Raw genomic sequence first — 19,935 nt, 5'->3', positions numbered from 1 at the left:
GAGAAACTGCGCCACAAGTAGCTGTGTGCCCGCTGGCCTCTTCCAGCTGGGGGAGCCAGGGGCTGGAGGGGGACAGTTTTGATTTGCACTTAACTTGTGTTAATGCAAGTTAAACGCAAATTGAAATCACACTTCTTGAGGGTTTACTGTAAAGTGAACAGTCTCTAGTCTTCTGAGAGTCTCAGATGCTCACGCTCTGTCAGCATTTGGGTTATTATTTATGCTATCTGTATCTATATTTATATCTATACCAATATCTATATCAATCACAATGGGCCAGCGCGTGCGCGCGCACACACACACACACACACACACACACACACACGATGGTTCTTTAATCAGGACTGGGACATTTTTAAATCCAAAAATAAAACGGTTTAATATTTATGGTCTCTACATCTTTTCTCACTTAGGCAACAGTTTCCTTTTTCTCACCTTTTTCTAAAGGTGATCTCCAGATGACTAGGGTGAAGTTGATGGGCTAATGCTATTAATGATAATTTCTCCCTCTCCTCCACCATCCTACTACTTTGAACAACTCTCCTTTCCTTTCCTCTTTCCTTTCCCTTCCCTCTGATACTTCCCTTTCATGTTGCTGTCATCTAGTGACCACTCAATTTCTTTTTTCCCATGCTCATCTCTGACCTTGATATTCACCTCATTCTTTATGACTTCAGCCATAATATTTATATCTCATCTAGCCCCTTGACTGCCTTCTTGATTTCATCACCTCTGTTGTTTCTAGGTATCACTGTAAAACCTTCATTTTTTTTTTGGATTTAAGGTCTTCTCGTGCTATTAAACAAAAATGATAATATTCAACGAAACCGTGGGATGTTAGTCTTTGTTCCTGTCTATCATTCTGAAAGCCTTCTCTTGATTAAACTTGTTTCTGACAAAAATAGAAACTTTCTTCAATAGTTCATACATTAATGCAATTTGTGAGGAAGTGAAAGAGAAGAGTAAGGAGTAGGAGTAAGTCTGTGAAGAACAGAATATGATATGAGGCAAAAAAGCAAGAAGTCAAGATAAAATTATGAAGAATTAAGGTAGAAGTTAAGAATAAAGCAAGCTGTCAATTTCAAAGAATAGGGAAATCAGTACAAAGATAAAGAATCCATGTGACTTTTCAAAAAACATATATTAGGTGAAGGAAACATTTAGGAAGCCATAGAATACTTTGGAAGGAAAGAACAATATCAGGATACCATAAAACCCAGATTTAGAGTAATTAATATTCCTATATTTATTTATATTTTAACAACTATCATCTAAAATGCCAAAAGTATTTTACATGTGTGTATTATATTTATTTCACAAATAGAGAAACCAGAGTAGAGAGGGATGAAGTAACCAGGGGACTGGATTCAATGACCTCATGAGGTCCCGTCTAGTACTAGTGTTCTATGATTCTATAAACAATTTAAGGCCACAAAGGAGCCAGTTACAAGACCACTGGTTCTGAGCTCCGTGGTCTAGGTAACTGATCTGGATGCTTTATTCAGAAACTTATGGTTAGGGCCCTATCACATTCATGGTCCATTTTGTTCAGTTTCAGTCACAGGAATTTAAAATAGTGAGTTTCATGATTTCAGGTATTTAAATGTGAAATTTCCTGGTGTTGTAACTGTAGAGACCATGGCCCAAAAAGCAGCTGTAGTGAGTCGCAAGATTATTTTAGGGAGGTGGGAGGGATAGCTCAGATGCACAGTCAGGCTCGAACAGTCAGGAGAAATCCACCTGGTGGAAAGTCCAACCTAGTCCTTGGTTAAACCTGTTTCTTTCTGACTGTTTTGAAATTATGTCTGTTTCTTCCCCCCCCCCCCCACCAACCCAGCATGCTTGTGAACTGCACAACATGAGCCTGACTGTACATCTCAATTTTCTTTCATTAAAATGAAGCACGTTATGTCCTAACATTTTTTTAAAGAAGGTTTTTTCCCCAACTTCTTTTGCCTCCCCTGGACCTACCTGGAAGTGATATGAATGTTTGCTAGTAGTGAACAGGAGGGAAAGCTTTGAGGGATAGTAATGTGTTTCAAAGGAGACTAGATTGTTCTCAAGCGTGCTTAGAAATTTTTGTATGAGTTTTTTTGTGTTTGTTTTTTTGTTTGTTTGTGTTTTAAAGAACCTCTTATAGTCAGCTTTACAAGGGTTTAGGATTCTGGTTGACCAGGCCACAAACAATCAACAACCAAGGACTGTCTCCTTTATCACACTCACTGAATATCCAAAACTCAATTGGCAAATGTCTCAAGCCCAACTGTGTGCCATACAGAACAGTACAGAAGTACAAGGATAGTTTGCCCTGCTGCCTTTAACAAAGGGTTACGTAGAGTTAGCCTAGTGAGACTGTTGGTCCATAGAGGAGGATGTGGGCATGGAAGGGTGAACTATAGCTCCCATGACGCCTGAACTAATAAAACAAGATAACTTTTAGAGATTTTAGGTGTTCAGTTTTTCAATAAAAAGTTGAAATTTTCAAGAGAAAATAGATATTTAATAAAAATACCAATTTTTCCATCAAAAAGCAGTTTTGATCAAAACTTACTAAGAAACCCTTCTCCATACATGAAATTAAAGCTACTTGTGTACCCATAGTATTTATAGAATGGGGTCCTGAAGTGGAATATGTGGTAAAAATAATGAAGGAAGGGCTTGTGTAATTAGTGTAATTGTAGCTCTAGAAGGAGAGGTTTATTTACAATAGCAGGCTTACAAACTTAGAGGTGGAAAATAGAGTAATAGGATAAATATGCAGAGGATCTGCATGGGTAAGAATTCTAGTTGTCTTTCAGACATAGAAAATGAAATCACAAAGGTTAAAATTAACTGTCATTGAAAGTCTATTATTTTAACTAGTGCCTGATTTGCAAGACAGTAGGAATGAATTTATTTTATCTTTTGTCTTAGGCTATATCTACACAGCACACCACTGTCAGTGACATGCCAGGGTACTTGTATTTACATAGCAGTAGGAGAAAAATAAGAAGAGGATCTAGTTATGGAATCCAAGGGAGGATAAAATTTCAGAAATAGGTGCATGGTTGACTGCTGACAGGTCAACTGGGGAGGAAGTGGGTGAATATGGAGAAATTTGATGTTCAGAACTTTGGCTAGAAAGAGGACGTTAGAGACTTTGGCGAGAATGGTTTCACTGAAGTGCGGGGTGGAAGATGTACTGGAGAAGGTCTGAAGTCATCATGGACAATGACCGTAAACAGCTTGATCATTGAGTTTAGAGGTGAAAAGGAGATGAAACAGTCATTGGAGAGGCAGGTGGAATGAATGCGTGGTGTGTTTTTTTTTAAGATGGGGGAGATTAAAGCATGCTTGTACCCTGAGGGAGAAAGAGAGTGGAGCGTGAGATGTAAGGCCAGAAGTGGGGTAGGCATGACAGAGGTCAGGAAGGGGGTTAGAATAATTGGGAGGAGTAGAGGGGTTAGAGGAAGAAAGTAGCTGAGAAACTTTTGTGTCTGAATAGGGACAAGAATGAGAGAGATATAGAAGGGAAAGTGAGGGAAGGGAAGGCAAGGTGGGGAGGGAGAAGGTGACATCATATTTTATCAGATTTCTCTTGGAAGAAATGGGCAAGATCCTGTGCAGAGAGAGAATTTATCTCTTTTGGCAACTCAGATCACAGTAATAATTTGAGAATCACAAAGAAGAAATGGCTATACTAATTAACTTGCATTTCCAAACTTAATTTGTTGTGTAAGAATGTATATACAATAAGTGCAAGCTCAGCTTGCAGATCCTGTTAATCAGGTCAAGGATTGCAACCAGATTAATTACTAGCAATGTTCTGGATCTGAGAGTGTCAACAAAGGGTGCTGCCCTATTCTTTGGAAAGGTTGCTCCAAAGGGCAGAATCAGAAGAGTCTTGCAATACCACTGACATACAGCTGCGGGTAAATGTCAGGGTCTGGCAGTGATTCGCTTGGAAAGCCTGCAGCAGTTTACCATATTATTACTTAGAGTGAGCATTGCTGTTATTTAATGCTGAGGAGAATGTGGTTGAGATGGGAAAGAGCGGGGTGGGAGGGAGAGTATGCTGAAGGTCTGAAACCTTTTCCAAATAATTTCCTGCTGAGAATTTCAACGAACCTGTGGTGTGAGCTGTGGCAGCTAGACATACCCCACAAAACAAGCTAGTTTCATTATTTTATAAAAGCTCTTCAAGTATGGTATTATCTTAGCCACTTCTGCTGCATATCCAGCTACAGATTCCTTCCCAATGCTTTTTTGATAAGCGCCCCTCCCTTTTTCTTTGTCCTTGAGAGTAGGTTTTAGGTGCTAAGATTAAATCTGTTGAAAACCAAAGGATGTTGGGCTCATCTTAAAAATTAGACCTGACACTTGACAGAAAAGCAGCGTTCACTTTCTGTCTTAGCAGTGCTTTAAAGCAGCTACTGTGATGCTGCATCCAAATTGGGGTGCCTGCATTTCAAAAGTGAGTGGTCTAACAGCCTTCTGTGATCTTCATGAAATCTTTCCTTTGAAGATTCAGCAGAACATTCACTGACAGTATGTCATTAGGAAACCTCTTAGGGAAGGTATTCTTAAAGTACTATCAAAGGGGGAGCCTGGGTTGATTGGATTGTGTGATCCAGCATATTATAAAAGATATGGAAAGTAAAATGGGCTGGATCTGATCCTAAGGAGTAAAAAACTAAATCACAGATTTATTGTGCCAACTTAGAAAGATTTAGTAACTCTTGGTAGAATGTCCATACAGTGATTCAGTGCTGTACCATTTCCACTATTACAGCTAGCTGAATAGTATGACAATAGCTCTATCCCACAATCCTTTTTGTCTATTGTTTAGTGTAATACTGCAGAATTATTCCTGATCACATAATTACACTGGACTTGCAGATTTTATTAGAATGCCTTAAGAAATAATAATTGAAATCTGACCTGTTCATGACTGTGAATTGGTGTGTTGTACACAAATTACGTATTAACTTCCCTGCAAAGCTCTACCCATCTGTCTCATTTCTGACCTCTCAAATGAATTGCATTTTAAGGGAGAGGAGTTGAGATGTGGTAATAGAAGTAGTTTTGCATGGGTTTGATTAGCAGTACTCTCTCCTCAATCAGATTGAAGTAGCCAGTTACCTGTGCTGGCAAGAGATTCCTCAAATGCGGGGAGACTAACGGGGCACTGTTACTTTGTATATTATCAGGCTTCAGAAGAATGTCTGTGACCACAAGTATTTTAAACTTTAAAATAATAATCAGTACATAATTCTAAAAGAGATTCTGAAATTGCTGGCAAGTGTATAGTGTGAGAGAGGATTGGTACACTAAATGGTGGGTGTGGGCAAGTAAAGATGCATATGATAATAAATAGTAACAGAGAGAAAGCCGTGCTAGTCTTTATACTACCAAAACAAAAAAGCAGTCAAGTAGCACTTTACAGACTAACAACATAATTTATTTGGCCACAAAAGCTCACCCAATAAATTATTTTGTTAGTCTTTAAAGTGTTACTTGACTGCTTTTTTGTTTTGATAATAATGAATGATTGTTTAATACATGTTAATGGCTACTCCAAATAACTATATGCTCTTTCAGATATGCAGAAAATGTGCCAAAAATTGCTCTGTTAAAAATCGTTTGGTTAGGAGTAGTAGTTGCTTTTCAGAATAAAATTATATATTTTAACTTTTTTTCCTCCTCCTACACCCTGAGGTACAAATTTCAGTCTGTGTAGCAATGGTTTTATTTCTTAGGCATTGTGTCTTGGTCTCTGAAATGTCTTAGGCACGTTTAAAAATGTATCTTTAGACTGTTAGATTTGAGCTTGATCCTAGTTTCCACAGAAGTTTGAGGTTTTTTTTTCAATGAGCCCAGGAACTCTTTATGTACTTTTCTAGCCTGCCTTGGTTTAGCTGACGGTGAATTTTTTTTGGCTGAGTCATATACACCTGGAAGTATGGCACTGCTAAATAAAAAAGAGGCAAGGAGACAATGCTCACCCACAGCAGCTAAACTCTCTAGAATTTTAGCAGGAGATAAGTTTTTCTTTTCTCTTTTCCCAGGGTAATTCTGGCCTGGGGTTCAGTATTGCTGGAGGAACAGACAACCCTCATATTGGGGACGATCCTGGGATATTTATTACTAAGATTATACCAGGAGGAGCTGCAGCAGAGGATGGAAGACTCAGGTAAAAACTTACTGCATTACTAAATGTACCATCATTCATTTTTATAATGCTCAAATATGTGCTGGGTGTTGACAGAAGACAGAGATGCAGGGCTGAATTCTCCTCTTTGCTATGCCTGCACAAGGAGTGTGAAATGGCCAGAGAAAGCTACAGAAGAACCTCCTCAGTGTGGGGTAATTCCCTGCTGGCCTAAAGCTTCCAGAGGTGGCTCTGCCTCAGCCATCCCAGTTGTCTCAAGAGGGCATTGTCTGGGCAGGACAGGGACGGGGCATAGCAGGGGCATGCCTAATACCAACACACCTGAGGAACCTTATTCTAGTGACACAGGTTAAGGCTTTCCCTGTACAGCCCTGATGTCACAGGTGGGCAGCACTGAATTAAGGTTCCACAACCAGCTTCCTGCAGCTTCCCTTTACACTCCCTCTTACCAGTGCTTGTGCTTCCCATTCATCTGTTGACTGAATTCAAAGTCCTGGTCCTAATCTGCAGGGCCCTCAGCATGCTAGGTATTCAGTTATCTCCATGCATGCCTCATCATCTGCCAGCCACTGAGCATATGTCTACATTGCAGTTAAAAACCTGTGCCTGTCCCCTGCCTGCTGGCTTGGGCTGATGAGGCTCAGGCTGCAAGGTGATTTAATTGCAGAATAGATTTCTGTACTTGGGCTGCATCACAAGCTCAGGGACCCTTACACTTTTCATGGACCGAGAGCCTGAGCTCCAACCTGAGAAGAGATGTCTATACTGGAATTAAAGAGCACTGCAGCCCAAGCCCTGCCAGCCTAAATCAGCGGGCACAGACCAACCGTAGGTGTGTAATTGCAATGTACATATACTCTAAGAAAGTGATTCTCAACCAGGGATATGTGTATCCCTGGGGTATGCAGAAGTCTTCCTCGGGATACATCAGCTCATCTAGGTATTTCGCTAGTTTTACAACAGGCTACATAAAAAGCACTAATGAAGTCAGAACAAACCAAAATTTCATACAGGATGTGACTTGTTTTGTGATGCTGTATGTACTGTACTCTGAAATGTAAGTACAATATTTATATTCCAATCTATTTATTTTATTATTATATGAATTCAAATTCACAGTCCACTTTGGTTAATTTCACCATCATTTGATTTTAAAAATCATAAATTTCTTTATTTCATCTATTTACATCTGAAATTTCACACTGTGTTGTAATTGTAGGGGTCATGACAAAAAGTCAATTGTGTGGAGAAGGTTGTAAGGTTTTTGTAGGGAAGAACGTGGTACTGCTACCCTTACTTCTGCATCATTTTGGATAGTGCTGGCTTCAGAGCTGGGCAGCTGGAGGGCCGGACCACTGGATAGGAGCCGAGCTTTGCTGGCAGAGCTACTGCCTACTGAACTGAGCTTTCAGGCAGCAGTTGCAGCTCTCTGAAGGCAGCACAGAAGTAAGGGAGCAATTCTACAACCCCCTAAAATAATGTTGCAGACCCCCTGCAACTCACTTATGGGTTAGGATCCACATTTACTAAACACTGGTCTGCCCTGTGAAATCTGTATAATATGGGGTAAAAACACACACAAACATATTTCTTGTGTGGGGGAGACACCGTTCATGGTGGCTGATACATTTTTCATTCCAGTGAATTTGGTTGGTCCCTAATTATGTGGTGAAAATGAGGAATTAAGCAGTATTTCAGTAGTGCGCTGTGGCACCTTGGCATTTTGTTATCTGATTTTGTAGGCAAGTAGTTTTTAAGTGAGGTTAAACTTGGGGTGTACAAGACAAATCAGATTCTTGAAAATAGTCTAGAAAGGTGCAGACCCACAGTCTTGAGACTTCTGATGCACTAGATAAAAATGTATTTTGGGAAGGCCCAGGGTAAAAGTTAGTCTGTGTAGGTACAGTGTTCAAGTCTGAATTGTGAGAATTCCTTCCAAAAATGCACCAAACGAGCTTAAACCACACTACATTGGAAACATACGGTAAGAAGCATTTTTCCCAAGGCTTTTTTTACTAATAAGAAAGTAGAATCATGGGTAGATGAAGAGTTTCAAGCAACTTTTGGATATTTCTTATGCTACATCAGTAGCTGCGTTTGGCACTATTACTGCTGGGGCTGCTTGTTAATTATTTGTATTATGGTAGCACTATGGGGCCATTGTGCCAGGCACTGCATAAACATAACAGAGTGTTCCTGTCCTGAAGAGCTTATAAGTTACATGCAAAAGCGTAGCTAGTGGGTGGGTGTAAGGAACAGATGGGAGCACAAGTGCATGGTGGCACTTGGATATCATGATAATAGGCACTCAAGATTTTAGTTACAGTGCCTAGTGTGACTGGGCCTTCACCTCTAGGTATTACTTCACTAGAAATTGTAAGACAGCCAAACAGAAATTATATATTAGCAGTTGAATTACCAAATAGAGCTATTAGTGAAGATGTTTAACCATTTTAACATGCTGTTTTAGCTTTTTAAGCATTTGCTATGGGCAGAGCCACTGAAATTTTTCTTTAATGTATCTTTGTATAAAAATATGTATTTAGTAGTTTACTGCTTCACTAATTAATGACCATGGACTCATCTCACGATTACTTAGTAGTAGCTGTGTTGTAAGATACTTGGCAACATTTTAAAACCACAAAAAATAGCGTATAAAGGCAGCTCTTAATCCATATTAAAAACATACTGACAACCTCCATCTGCAGCTCAGCAAAAGTTTAATAGTAGAGATAGTGTAAGTTACCTTGCTACTTAGGCATTATTTTTACAAAACATACTGCATAATAATACGTAGTAACATATTGTGAAATGCGTTAGCATAAATAGTTCAAATTAATTGTAGCTTTAAAAATAAATGATAAAAGTGAAAGTGGCCATGTTATTTCTCATTAATTTGGAAGCCTCATTCATGCGTAATGTTTCTGTCAGTCATTAGTGTAAATTACCTAGATGCAACTGCAGTTGCAATTTAATCTGAAGGGCAAGCAAGTGTACTGTTTTCTCTAAAACTCTGTCTTTCCTCACTGGGAATTATTACATATATTTATTTGGGCTTCTTGTGGCTTGGAAAGAAGAGGAAAGGATTTTTATTGAAATTGGCCATATGTAAAACCTGTGAAAATCTGAGCAATTTTAAAGGAACACCCAGTACTAAGAACACTGCTATGGATTTTTCAAAGCTATTCCATAGCCCCCTAATTAGACTTCTCTCCCAAGAAATTGCCCAGTTTCTTCCCACTTGTATTCCCAACAAACTTTTATAATTTCATAATTTGTAATAATTATCTCTCACACACATACTGCACTGTTGTCTTGTTAATATAATGTGTTTAGGGATTTTTTTAGAAACTTCACATGTAGAAGCCAATTTTCAACTAAAAATCTGGGCAGAACACAAGATTTTTTTATTTTTATTTATTTATTTTTTTGGTACATAAACACTATTTTCTCCATGTTTTTGGGGTGGTGGGTTGGGAACATTTCTTGTATTTCACAATTCTGGTTTTCATGCGAGCATTTAAAATCTGAACTAGTGTTTTTATTTGTAGAAGCGGATCACTGATAAATCCCCTCTTTTTCATATTCCTCTACTCTGCTCTGTATTGTACTGCTAGTGAGAGGCATGGATTCTGTTCATCTTTTAGGGAGACCTAAGAGTTACTTCATTAAAGATTTCCTGGGCAGCTTTTTGTTGTCTCATCCTCAGACTGCTCCTGCTCTTTTGAGGCATAATTCTGTTTTTCTGTCTGAATGGTAACAGTAATTAGCTAGAATGCCAGGAATCACTACTGTGTCACTGAAGGCATGAGTTATCTTGTGGTTGTCTCCACTGTCATATACAGTAATGCCATTTTATATAGCAGTGTATTTATCAGTTGTACCCTCTCTGCAGGAACAAAACAAAAAGAACATGCAGCAACAGCCAACAATGATGTCCCTGTGCCAAATACACAACTTAAAAACAATTTAGAACACTCTGGCTCCATCTAAACTAGAACACTACATTGAAGTAGCTTATTTCGAAGCAGTGACATTGAAATAAGCTACTTCGATGCATAGCGTCCACACATCCTCTGGGGCTGGCACCATTGACATTCAATGTTGATGTAGTGATGTGTAGCATCGAAAGGGGCCCCTCAGGAGCGTGTCTACACACAAAAGCTGCCCCTTTTGAAATAAAGGGCCAAGAAAGCCTGTGGACGGGGTCAGAGGGTGGACTAGCCCTTCTGGGGCAACAGCAAGCCGCTCCCTTAAAAGGCCCCTCCTGAATACACTTGGCCTGAATGGCACGAGGTCTGTGGAACTGACACCAGAGTCGCAGACCATGTGCTCGCAGCTATGGACCCCCAGAAGCAGCAGCAGCAGCAGCCAGAAGCCCTCAGGGCTGTCACTGAGGCAGGGGCCGCCCTGCTCTGGGCTGTGCAGGAGGGCACGCAGCACCTCCTGGAAGGTGAGCCCTCCTCGGGGGACGAAGGGGCTGCCCCAGACCATGAGGCCCTCCTGGTCTTCCCCTGTGCCAGGTGCTCTGCTGGCTATGGAGATACCCCACCACCACAGAGTGGTGGGAGTGCCTGGTCCTGGTGGAGTGGCACAGTGACCACTGGCTCCAGAATTTCTGGATGAGCTGGCAGACATTCCTTGAGCTCTGCCAGTGGCACACCCCTGCCCTGAGGCACCATGACACCCGTATGCAGCGCACCCTCACCATCAAGAAATGGGTTGGCATCACTGTCTGAAAGATGGCCACTCCAGACAGCTACCGATACATAGAACACCAGTTTGGTGTGGGCAAGGCCACTGTTGGGGCTGTCGTCATGGAGGTAAGGAGGCCTGGGCGGGGAGGAGTTCAGGGGAGGGGGAAATCCAGGGGGAGGCAGAGGGGGGGCAGGCACACCCTGCACTCCCTCATGGGTGCCCATGTCTTTCCCCCGCAGGTGGTGGTCCGTGTGCTGAACGCCCTCCTGCTCCACCGACTCACGTGGCTTGGGGACCTGAACACAGCCATCACAGAGTTCACTGGCATGGGGTTCCCCAACTGCTTTGGGGCCCTGGATGGGACCTATATCCATATCTGCACCACAGATCACAGTGGAGAACACTTCATAAACAGGAAAGGCTACCACTTGGTGGTCCTCCAGTCCATGGTGGGCAGCCAGGGCCACTTCCAGGGCATATATGTAGGCTGGCCTGGCAGCACCCATGACACCTGCATTTTCAGGAACTTGGGCCTGTGCCACTGTCTGGAGGCTGGGACCTACATCCCCCAGAGGGAGATCCCCCTGGGGGACACCACCATGCCCCTCTGCCTCATGGCAGATGCAGACTACCTCCTCCAGCTCTGGCTTATGCAGCCATACAAGGGCCACCTCAGTGCCAACCAGGAGGGGTTCAACACTTGCCTGAACCATGCCCGCCAGGTGGTTGAGCAGGTTTTTGGCCTCCTCAGAGGCTGCTGGCGCTGCTTCCTTGCCCACCTGCACGTGGGCCTCTCCAACATCTCTCAGGTTGTGGGCGCGTGCTGCATGCTCCACAACCTGGTAGAGAGCAACGAAGAGACCTTCATGCAGGGGTGGGCTGGGGAGGCCAGCATGGCCTACACCCAGCCTGCTGCCACCCCGAGCCGCCAGGTCCACCACGAAGGGATCCAGGTCTGGGAGTCCCTGTGGGCCCATTTTGACCAGGCTGTGGAGTGAGCTCCATCATGGCCATTCCTGGTGGGCCTTTCTCACACTGCCCCCACCACCTGCACCCTGCCCCCAACTACCACACACTGCGCCACTAAGGAGCACATGACACATTTTAAAAAATAAACCTGTGAAATAATATTTACAAACCCAAACGTGTTAGCCAATTATTTACAGAAACGAACACCCATGGGGAAGCTATGTACATGGGGGGACAGCTACCTAAAGGGCGGTGAGCCACAACTATTTACAACAGAGGTGGGGAGGGACTATGTACAGTCAAGGGGGTCCTGTGTGGCCCAGTCTTTGGTCCCTCACAGCCCCTTGTCAGGTGTGCAGGAATGTGACCCACACCTGGTCTGGGGTCCCCGTCAAGGCTGTGTGGGAGCTGGGAGGACTGGCAGATAGGGGCAGGCTGGCTCTGGAGGCCCGCGGTCCCCTTTGGTGGGCTCTAGTGCAGGACGGCTGCTGGGAGGGATGGCAGCAGGAACAGCGGGGGGTGGCAGCCAGTCCACGATCCACTTGAGGGTTCTCGCGATGCAGTGTAATGTCCTCATGAAGGACCCCAGGCCTCCTGGTGCCAGGCTGCTGCCAGCTCCTGCTGTTGGAGGTGGTGCTCTGCCAACTTAACCTGGCACCAGAGGGCTGGCGCTGGTCCCTGCCCAGGCTGGCTGCCACAGTATGGCATCCCCATCAGGCTGTCTGACATCATGGATGCCTCAGTGCTATCATATCCCTTGGATGGTGCAGCTGCCAAAAGAGCAGGGAAGAGAGAGGACAGCCATTAGTACTGGGCCCTGGCCTGTGGCCCATGCCCCCCGTCCCCCCATGGGTGCCAGGTCCCCGTCCCCTGTCCTCTGGCCCTGAGCACATCATCCCTGTGGGCAGTCCCCTTCAGGGGTTCAGACCCCCCTACTCCCCAGGATGGGACGTGGCGCTGTCCATGGGGGCAGGTGCTGATAGGCCCTGGGGGCCATGTCACTGTCCCGGGAACATGGTCTGGCTGGGCCATGGTGGGCCTGAGCCAGCTGGGTGTGTGGAGGGGCCCTGGTTGTGTCCGGTGCTCCCACTCCATAACCCAGGGGTGTGCGCCCTGTGAGGTACATACCAGACGGTCCACTCTCGCAATTGGGGGACACCCCTTGGGCACATGCCCTGCTGGAGCTGCGGGAGGGAAGGCTGATCAGGAGCTCTCCATTACTGGATCCCTCCTTCACTGTCCCAGGGACAGGCTCCTCCAGGGGCCCCTGGGTTGCAGGGCTGGCCTGCGGGCTGGACTCTAGCTCTGAGGTCTGCTGGGTCTCCTCAGATGCAGTGTCGAGGGTGACCACAGTGAGGAGTTGTACTGGGGTCCCAAGATTTCATTGAGCTCCACTTGCTCCCCATTACCTGTAGCATCTCCTCCTTGGCCGAGAGCCCCACCAGGTCTTGGAGCTCGGTGTCCATCCAGGAGGAGCCCTGCTGCCTCTTCTCCCCCAGCTGGATGTCTGGGGACCCTGGGTCCCCTTGTGGGAGTGCCCTGGGGGCACTCAGGCGGCTGGCTGGCTGCCATGGGTGCTCGGTAGTTGAATCAGGGCCTCTGGAGGGTGTGCAGGGCGAGCACGTGTGGCTGCTGCTACCTGCACGCTCTCAGCTTCCTGCCACAGGATATCCAGGTCGGTGGTGCTTTAAGGGCTGCTGCGTGCAGCGACCATAGAACCCCTCAGGGGCTGCACAGCACGTCTCAACCCCTCAGCTGATTGCTGCCATGGAGGACCCCGCTATTTCTACACACGCCCTACTTCGACGTTAAATGTTGAACTAGGGGGCTGTTTCAATCTTCTGATGGGGATAGTGATTTCAACATCTCGCTACCTAACGTCAATTTCAACTTCGAAGTAGCACACAGTGTGTGTAGACGTGACACGCGCTATTTCGAAGTTGGGCCGGGTACTTCGATATAGCCAGCTAGTGTAGCCGTGGCTTCTGAGTAAGAGTTTGTGATCATGGATAAGAAATGAAATATTTGCCTATGTCCATATCAACCCCACAATCTTCTGTCTTCAGGTAGTTGGGAATATGTAGAAGAGTTCATTTTGTGAAGAGGGAGCTCAATTTGCTGTCTGTTTTTAATAGGGTGACTGTCCATCCCATTTTGGGCAGGACAGCACCATCATTCGGGTGTCAGGAAGGTGCCCCGATTTATTTGAACAAATGGGCTAATTGTTCCCTAATCAGTCCCCTGCTGGCTGACCTTTCCCCCCATCAGCATGCAGGCGCAGCTGCTAGCCAGAGAGCATGTGGAGAGCACATACTCGTGCTCTTCAGCAACACCAAGAGGAAGCCAGCAGAGGGCCCTGCAAAGTTAAGGGTAGGTTGGGGCACAGGGAGGTGGCTGCTGCCCAGTTCCTGCCCCCCTGCGCCTCGAGGGAGCTGGAGGAGCACCGGTGCAGCTGTGTCCCAGCTCCCTGTGGTCCGGGGGAGCTGGGAGCCAGACCACTGCAGCTGCCACATAGTTCTTGGCTCCCAACGCCTTGGGGAAGCTGGGAACACACTGGTGCAGCTGCCACCCCATTCTCAGCACCCCAACGTGTGGGGTGGCCCAGAAGGTGCCCCAGGGGGCAGCCCTTGGCGGCCACAGCTGGAGATCTGCACCCATCCCTGTCCCATATTTGGGATAGGAAGGTATGGCCACCCAAGTTCTTAAATCCCAGAAGTCTGTCATTTCCCTTACTTCTGTTTTCTTTTGGGTTTTTTTAGTAGGAGCAATTCTGAGCTGATTGATTTGAATAAAGACTACTCAATGGCAGGATTTTAAAAGTGGCCTCCAGTTTGTGGAACCTGTTCTTGCAAACTTCTCTGACTCTTGTTTACCTTTCTGTATGCAATTAGTCCTATGGACTTCAGTGAGACTACGTGTGTGTGTAATTAAGTACAAATGTAACTATTTTCAGGATTGGTCCCAAGATGACGCATTATTTTTATACAGGGACACAATGATTTTAGTGACAGTGTACAGCGCTCAGTGTAGCTTTGTGCTATTGCAGTGCTCATGGAAACACACCTTTTAAAAACAAACAGCCATTTCATATTAGATTCATTTCAACAGTGATTAATTAATGTAGATTCCTCCCCTGCCTCCCCCCCACCTCCGCCCTCTGGAAAATCCCAAGTATTTTACAGCTATTATTTTTGCACACACTATCACTGAAATTTAACCATCTCTGGAGTTAAGGATAGAAGCCAAGCAGTGCACATCACAGTGTGCAGCGTCTAGTGGATCTAGCCTATTTTGTCCAAGGGCATTAAGAAAAACCCCCTAATCTTACAAAAGCCATGGGATTTTTAACAATGTCCAGAGAGAAAAGACCTCTGTTCCTCATATTTTCTCTGATTGATGGGGAATTTGAGATATTAACTTGTTAATGTCAGGTTGAATTTTGTTCTCGTGACCTTATTGCCCATTTATAAATATTGTCAACAACAAGAAAACACGACAAAAAACCCCGATGCCACCTAATAGTTGCTACTGTGCTGTGCACTGTGGGCTCTCAGAGCTTCGTTGCAACCACAGGGACATCCTGCTTGGGAAGCACAAGTCTTGAGCCTTAAATTTGTGGGAGAAATTGCCGTTTGTGTCACATAGGCTGTGTTTACACTACAAAAATAACTTCGAAGTACAAATTCAAGGTGAGCAAATTTGAAGTTGAGTGCCTACACGTACCCTGCTTCCAAGTTAAACTTCAGGGGAGGGCACTACTCCATTTGCACAGAGGACTTTGAAGTTGAAGGAGTAAGGACTTTGAAGATGGAGTCAAAGTAAGGAAAAATGTGTGTAGACTCTCTGCTGGCTACTTCGAAGTAGTGCCTAACTTTGAAGTTAGTTCCTACTGTAGGTGCACCCACAGTGCTTCTTCCATCCACTAGACAGCAGTGTCACACGTGCAATCCATTTGCTTCATTGCAATCTTTTCTATAGAAATCATAAGTTTAGACTCAATACTCAAACTAGAATTTGCAATAATTTACTTTTTTCCTTGTGTTCTTTTTGTTAGGAAAAAACAAATACTGTAGATCTTTTTAATGAGTCACTTGGTCTACGGTAACTGAGATTCCTGCTTTACACAAGCAACCTATGTTTAACACACGCATTGTTCTATGTGAAAACTGTGGTGACCAGATTACAGGCCCAGGAACTCCCTGCATTAACATGACTTAATTAGCAAAGACCTCAGAAAAGGAATTCGGAAAAGCAGCTGATTAGGATAAACCATAAACAGCTTATTTTGCACATGCACTTAAACACACACACACACACACACACACACACACACACACACAGAGCTGAGCTGTACAGGAGCTGAGAATGCTTCAGGCATCGCTAAAAGTACACGTGAAGTAAAGATGAAGTGTAAAGTAGTTTGCAGTAATGATGAACCAAAACTGATAGAAAATAAAAACACCCTTCTGTATATTGTTGCCAGCTCCCACTATTTTATTTCCATTCTTCTGCTATTCGATCTTTCCCTTAAAACTCCAGCTGCAGCGGTGATATGGCTACATGGGAGTCCCAGCTCTCATTTAAGGGAGAAGAGGATATTCTGGCTCTTATGTTTACTGAGAAAACCTTAAAAATGTGAATCATATAAAGGGTCAAAACACAGAAGGCAAATTAGAGATCCCCGAATTTATCATTTTAAAAATGTTAAGCTTTTTGTAAGCTAGTCTCATGCTTTTGGGAGCCTTATTCATGATTTCTGAATGCTGCCTGTTGGCACTACTGCATGACTCCACATGGGTTTCTTTCAAAGAATATGGGTTAGATACATGAAGTGGTTTGGGTTATAATTAAAGCCTGTGCTGCACTAGGTTGGTGGTGGGGCAGAGTGGGAGAGATGGTTAGTGGTGATACCTACAGGTGCATTCCAGCTGAGGTTCAATGGACACTGGTATGTCTTTTGAAAAGATGTAGCATGTAGTTCCTACAGTGTGCCCTTTCAGGTGTGCTGCTGGGTGTCCTAGCCATAATTCCCCATCCCTTCCATATGCATTTAGGGCTGTACATATTGTCCTTTGTCCATGTAGCACTGTCAGATGTATTATAACTACTGCCTTGGCAGAGGAGCTAGGTTAGGGGATCATCAAAGGCTTCTGTTTAAGAGGTATTGCTGTGGAATCATAATAAAATGTATCTGGACTGGTTTTCTTCCTTAGATCTTTAAGCACTTCTCTGTGGGATAGTATTATTATACAGATTGGCAAAGACAGGAAGCAAGAACTGAAATGACTCACCAACAGCAAAGAACAAATTAGTGGTAGCTCTGAGAACAGAACCTAGATCCCTCCTGACTTCTGTTTTGGTCTGAGTGTAAAATAGGAAAGAGTTTAAGAAAACAATGCCAGTATTCTCTGTACACTTCTTAGACAAACCACTGGGGTGTATCAGGATTATAATTTTTTTCCTATGGATAAGCTGTAGAAAGAAAGGATCTCTGAAGAAGTTAATACCATTTTTATACAAATATATTTGATAAGAAGAAAGAATATACAAAAATGTTGGAGAGAGAGACAATTATATCCATTTGGAAAGCTACCTTAATGTTCTTGTAGTGGACTTGAAATGGACCAGTGGATAGCTAAAATTGATTCCATTGTGATCCAAGCTTGAGGATTTAAATTCAAAAAGCATGAAACTTAACTTCCTTCTACAGCATAGCCATAGAATAATAAGTTGCTTTTTAGTCATGTCCATTTTCAGTATTGGATGCACCACTGGGGGATAGTTTGTTCAATTATTAGAGAAGTATTTGGGGTCAATGTAGACCCCTGTGGAGAGTTATTACAAGTAACACACAGGTTTTTCAGTAATGAGCTGAGAGAAGTTCCAAACAAACTGGGGTTTGTGTCCATCCTTTATCTGTATCGCTGATCAAAGCACAAGAGAAGAGAGTACACACTTTGTGAGCTACTCTCAAGGATCAGTCACTGTTCTGTTTTATTCTATAAAGGTTTTTCATACCATTTTTATGATAGTATCTGAGCACCTTCCGGTATTGCATTAAGCATGTGTTACATATTGTATTTTCTATCTTCGTTGGTTATGTAAGTTTTGGTTTTGAATTTAGGACATCAGTACCAATATTTAATACATTATAGAATAAAGTCTTCCCAAGACGTTACCAATAATTACAGTACTGCTGCAATACATTGATTCATATCTGCTCTATTTACAGACCTCTGATGATGCTATTAGTTCAGTACATAATTTAGTAGTAAGTTAATCAGGAAACATTCACCCCATTAAACAAAACATGCTTGTTCTGCAGATGACCGTAAATTAGAGCATGAATTATTGACTGCTCTGTCCTGGTTTGTGTTAGGAAGTTTATGAACTCATTAGCTTTGATCATTTTGGATATATTTATGTGTATTTTTTACACTGCCATTAAAGAAAATATATTTGTTGATAAGCCATTTTAGGAAGACTTTTGAACTTTGTAAGAAACATACCTGGAAAAATTGTGTATAACATAAATTATCTGTGTATAAACACAAACCAAAGGTGTCCCATACTCTCAAAGATCCATGCATTATATTATTTCAAATGTTATTTCGTTCATATGAGCTTATAACCACACTCACTGAGACGAAAACATTCAAAAGTATCAGTTTTTCCTACCCCTCTGTTCCATGTGAAAAACTGTAGGCAAACAGTTTTCCTTTCCGCTTTTCAGCACATTGTGTTTCCCTCACTGGTTCTCTGTGCTGTCTTCCTCTTTTCCCATATATCATTGGAGCTTCTTATCCTGAGCTATAACACTCTGCAAATCTCAAGCCTTGTCTGTATATCTTCTTGGTAATGTTCTAGAAAATATTGACCTCCCATTTTCTGGCAAAGGCTCTCAGCCAGAACGAGTCAGGTCTCAAGGGTGCTGGACGAGAGAGGTTCAACCTATACCTATCTACATGAAAACTCCTAGGGGTATTTATTTGATTTTCCATTTCTTTGGAAATGCTAACATTAAGTCATTTATTTTTTGTCCCCAAACTGAAATATCATAGTTTATTTCTGGATTGGAAATGCCAAACATTTTTCATTTAGAAAAGTTTGAATATTTACATTGTGTGATTGAAATGAAACATTTCGACATCCCAAAATCAAAATACAGAATTTCATTACAAGTTGTTGAACTGTCCCAAAAGCTTAATTTCAAATTACTTCAATATTAAAATGCATTTCCAGTAGTAATACATTGCCTTATGAAATCGGTAATTTAGGAATTAAAATAGTGGACCAGTTCTTTGCTATGGACCAGGCTCCCTGGCTGAACTATACTTCCCATAATACACCCATGGTCTTCTGATTTGCAGCTCAAATCTGCTTTGCATTGTGGGAGTTGTAGTCCACCGTGGAATCCAGTCTGTAAGAGGGTATGGAGATACAAGCAATGGCTACCAAAAGCTGATGTACTGACATGGAAATACAGTGTTGTGTTGAATGGATTAAAACAAAATATATTGGGCCAAATAAAAATAAAAAAAAGAATATTCCAATTTTGGTCAGGTCAACTCAAAATAAATTTAATTATTGACAGAAAAATTCCAATTAGCTTTAGACCAGAGGGTGGTCAAAGGGAGCCTGGGCTGGCTTTTCTCTACAACCTGGAGGTGTGGGTTCCTGACTTGTATTTTACCTCCAAGAGAGAAGGTTGGGGGTGGGAGGGAAAGAAGGAATGGGCCCTAGGCACCATGTAAACCATCTTTCTCTTCCTGCTTCTCTCCTGGGAACTAGGAGATATTATAAGATACAAAGATGGTCCTTAAAAACCAGTGTATAAGGGGTTACAAGGAGGACTCTAGCTCCTTGCTTATCAGGTGCTTGATCTGGGATGGAGCTGTGAAGTTGCAGAGAAGCAGCTGCAGCTGCTTTAGGGAAAAATGTGTTGGGGGAGGCCTCTGGTGGTTGTTACAGTGTTCTGAGTTGCTTTGCTTTGTTTTGAATCTTCTCTGTGTTAAAGTAAAGCTCAGTGGACCAGGATTAGAATTGAACTAGAGTGTGGTGTTTTATTTTTCAGTTATCAGCTGGCATATATACACACTGGCTCAAGCCCCATCTGG

The 19,935-nt window shown here is 43.2% G+C and overlaps 1 protein-coding gene across 8 annotated transcripts in view; it reads left to right on the top strand.

The window, feature by feature from the left end:
* The window catches only part of DLG2 (discs large MAGUK scaffold protein 2), a 1,656,639-nt gene that overhangs the window by 1,131,644 nt on the left and 505,060 nt on the right, over nucleotides 1-19,935 (top strand). For all 8 annotated transcript variants that reach the window (XM_074983573.1, XM_074983537.1, XM_074983550.1 and 5 more), the window contains one exon: nucleotides 6,048-6,172. In XM_074983573.1, coding sequence (XP_074839674.1) covers nucleotides 6,048-6,172 — 125 coding nt within the window. The remainder of the gene's footprint in view (nucleotides 1-6,047; nucleotides 6,173-19,935) is intronic.

This window comes from Carettochelys insculpta, chromosome 1 (assembly GCF_033958435.1).
Source record: "Carettochelys insculpta isolate YL-2023 chromosome 1, ASM3395843v1, whole genome shotgun sequence".
Taxonomy (NCBI): Eukaryota; Metazoa; Chordata; order Testudines; family Carettochelyidae; genus Carettochelys; species Carettochelys insculpta.
Note: the sequence above shows the minus strand (reverse complement) of the source record. Positions and strands in the feature narration are given on the sequence as shown.